Source organism: Camelina sativa, chromosome 14, assembly GCF_000633955.1.
Source record: "Camelina sativa cultivar DH55 chromosome 14, Cs, whole genome shotgun sequence".
Classification (NCBI taxonomy): Eukaryota; Viridiplantae; Streptophyta; class Magnoliopsida; order Brassicales; family Brassicaceae; genus Camelina; species Camelina sativa.
Genome location: NC_025698.1, coordinates 3,615,787 through 3,619,284, shown reverse-complemented (window position 1 = coordinate 3,619,284; position 3,498 = coordinate 3,615,787). Strand labels below are relative to the sequence as shown.

Below are 3,498 nucleotides of genomic sequence, written 5' to 3'. Positions count from 1 at the left end.
CATGAACTACTTAATATTATATTATGTATAAAATTGTGACCACACAAAAAAGCTACACCTTTTCAGAATGAGTAAAGTGGAAATTTATATTACAATCTCCGTAAAGAAGATTCTTCTAAATACTTAGGTTCAAATGTGAAAATCATAAAAGACTTACACTTATTAGGAGAATAAAGCAAAGAAGTTATAGCTGAATTCTGCGCAAGGAAAAGAAAGGAACATAGATACATGTATAAATATATATATGTAAGGTTATGATCTTCTTCTTCTTCCTCGCCTTCACTGCCATCATCAGCTCCTCTGCTTACACATTCATAAATGCGTACGTACAAAGATAAACATAAAGCATACACATATATCGCATATATATATATACACGCATATATGTATATATAGAAAGGGCTTTAGCAATAGCCATTAGATTTTTGGCTTGCAACTGTCTGGTCTAATTGCTTGCCTTTTTTGTTGCCATCCAGCTTTAATCCAAAGTGAATGTGAGGAAAATGTGCCCACTACACACAATAAATTAAACAAGACCCAAAAATTAATTTCAGAAAATATATACTGTGATATATAAACATTCCACCAATTATGCATAGTGGCAGCCACTACCTTATTGGTATATGCACTTAAATTTCGAAAGTTTAATCACAAAAGAGAAAGAGACTAAACCCTAGAATTTTCCCAGCTATTGTTTATGAAATATATGGTACTAATTATTTAAAAATACAATAAATATAAGAATTCATTTCATAAACAGTACTAATTATCTGAAATATACAATAACTTTAAGAATTCATCCAATGTATCATGTTTTTGTATATTAGTTTCTAGTTTTTCGTACTCCAAAATTGGTTATTTAATTAAAAGATATATTGATTTTTATTTTATTTTTAATGTTAAGAAATACATTTTACTACTGTTTTTTTTTTCTAACAAAACATTTTACTACTGTTAGGAAGACTTTATATACGTCAGTACTTTAAATACTATTTTATTTGGATCTTTCATAAGTCTCTATAATTCTGACGTCGTCGGTGAAGCTACTATTAAGATTTTTGTTTTGAGCTATATATCTATCTGTGAAAACGTTGATAAAGAAGGAAGGCTTACATTTTTAGCAGCAGTGCTAAACGCCTCACGGTGGCTAATCTCTGGATTGCAAGCCTTGATCCTTTGGATTTCCTCTCTGATTAACAATAAAGTTCATTAAAACTGGTGAAGAAGTTAAGAATAATTTATTAAAAAATAACTAACAATGTTGCAATTAACAATTACTTGATGAATCTATTGTATGCCGAAGGAACGCGTTGTCTTTTCTCCGGCGCTGCCATTAAAAAAAAAAAAACTACTTGTTAATTAGTTGAAATTAAAAAATTTGTGCTCGGTCGGATACATATAGCTAGCTAGCTAGAATATACACAAACGTCAAATACTTTGCGTACATGTTAGAAAGGAATTAAGAGAGACTTACGACGAATAGGAGGCATTCTAGGAGCCTCCCTGTCGATATTTTCGGACAATGTGGTGGATATATTGTTGGCGCTCCTAGAAGATGATCCAAAATCTTTCCTTGTTACCGAAGAGGTTATGTGTTGCTTATACGGCTTCATGATTTCAAAGACTAGATAAGCCAGGTTTCTTGATTGTAAAAAAAAAAACGTTGATAGACTAATTAATGCAAATAATATGATACCTGAAGATCTTGATTAATGGGAGGAGTTGAGGTTTGATGAAGCGAAACTCCAATGTTGAGGGAGAGCAAATTGGTACAATGGCCACATCTCACCGTCACAAGTGTGAACAAGCTTGCGTATGGTACACTTACCTGATCATTTTAATATATGTCTTGATTAGTATAAGATCATCTCTTTAATTTCATCATATTATGTATAGTCAGAATATGTTGTAATTCGATTGCTGGTTATACCAATCTCTAATTTAACGAGAGCGCTTGAGAGAGTATGTTAGTTAACCACTACTCCATTCATTCTATAGAAAAGTGATTTTTGTTTTGTTTTGTTAATTATAGATCTAATTTCATCTGTAAATTTTCTCCAATAGACTTTCATTACATAAAATATAAAATTAAATTTATAGAAGTATCACAGCTAATATTCGAACCAAACAAATGATCAAATTATTTACCATATATAAAATTAAGGGTGTATTTTTCTATATGGTGGGTTCTGATGAATTCTATGTCTGACACACAACCCTCAAGGCAACATGATAAAAGATAGTAAAGATGAAGAATGGTTGATGAAGCTTGTAAGGAGAAGACAGTCATGTTAGAAAACGACGTGACCTTAACCACAGCCCATAAAGTCCTTAACATATATATAAGTGATGGTACCATCTTTATTATAATCATCTTATATTTTTGTGTATGTATGCTTGTGTGTGTGCGTGAGCGAGAGAGAGAGAAAGGATCCAATCCTAAGTGGTCAAGATCGGCCATGATTTAACAGTTTGCAGCTTTTGTATAGATCAAGAAATTGTTGCTAGAACTGGGTAGAACAAATCTTTTGTACTTTCCACTACAATACACACCCTAATTTGTGCAAGACGACCTTCAACGTTGTTACTAAACGTGGCCGTTTTTGTCTCTAATCAGACTAATGCTACATCTCCATTATTTATTTATATGTAGTATAACTTTTAAGAATAATCTGGATAAGAGTTTACAGTTTACTGGGTTTTTTTCCCCGTCTAAATAGTGAAGTTACATGAGTTGACTCATGCATCATAGATCAGTGATTTGTATGTTATACATATAGATGTACACACACACACACATCATGTATGTGCGGAAGAGTTGTGGATATTGCTAAATAGTCATAGAAAACCATAAAATACTATATATGTAGCCAGCCTATGAAGCTGAAAAAAAACTAGTGAGATTTGAATCAAATATTAAAATTATATCCATTTAATAAATTAGTTTCACCTTATATACTGTAGGAAAAAAAAAGGAATTTTAGAGAACCAAAAAAATTGATTTTAAATTATCAGCTGCTGATGTGATAAACACTTTTCCATGGACCACGCTTGGAGATGAAAGATCTATGATTGATATGATATGTGTATACATGTGTCACATACTACAGTCATATATATGAAAAGATAAAATGAAGTCAGACTATAAAAGTAGAAAACTTAGTGAAAGTTTTGGAGACTGCATCACACATGGAAGCTATCTACCAATCCCTTTTACAGGAAATATTTATGACGATTGAAACTTAATGAACTAACTAACACCAAAGAAAATATGAATACAAGAGTAAATAAGGGAAGGATTTACCAAAATACAAAAGAAATTATATCCCTAATTAAAAACGAAAAAACAAAAACAAACCCTTTAAATTGTGAAAATAGGGAAAGAAGAGGTTTTTGTTGGTTAGTAGACTTAAAACCTACTCATAGAGCCCTAAATCTGATCAGAAACTGTTAACTTTGAGTTTACTTTGTTTGAGCACTAAAATTTATGTTTCAACT

The 3,498-nt window shown here is 31.4% G+C and overlaps 1 protein-coding gene across 1 annotated transcript in view; it reads right to left on the bottom strand.

The window, feature by feature from the left end:
- The window catches only part of LOC104739434 (putative axial regulator YABBY 2), a 4,977-nt gene continuing 1,547 nt past the window's right edge, over window positions 69-3,498 (bottom strand). Inside the window, exons 2-6 of the mRNA XM_010459782.2 lie at window positions 1,697-1,828; window positions 1,475-1,607; window positions 1,279-1,327; window positions 1,114-1,189; window positions 69-512 (exon numbers count right to left, since the gene is read on the bottom strand). Coding sequence (XP_010458084.1) covers window positions 405-512; window positions 1,114-1,189; window positions 1,279-1,327; window positions 1,475-1,607; window positions 1,697-1,828 — 498 coding nt within the window. The 3' untranslated portion in view covers window positions 69-404. The remainder of the gene's footprint in view (window positions 513-1,113; window positions 1,190-1,278; window positions 1,328-1,474; window positions 1,608-1,696; window positions 1,829-3,498) is intronic.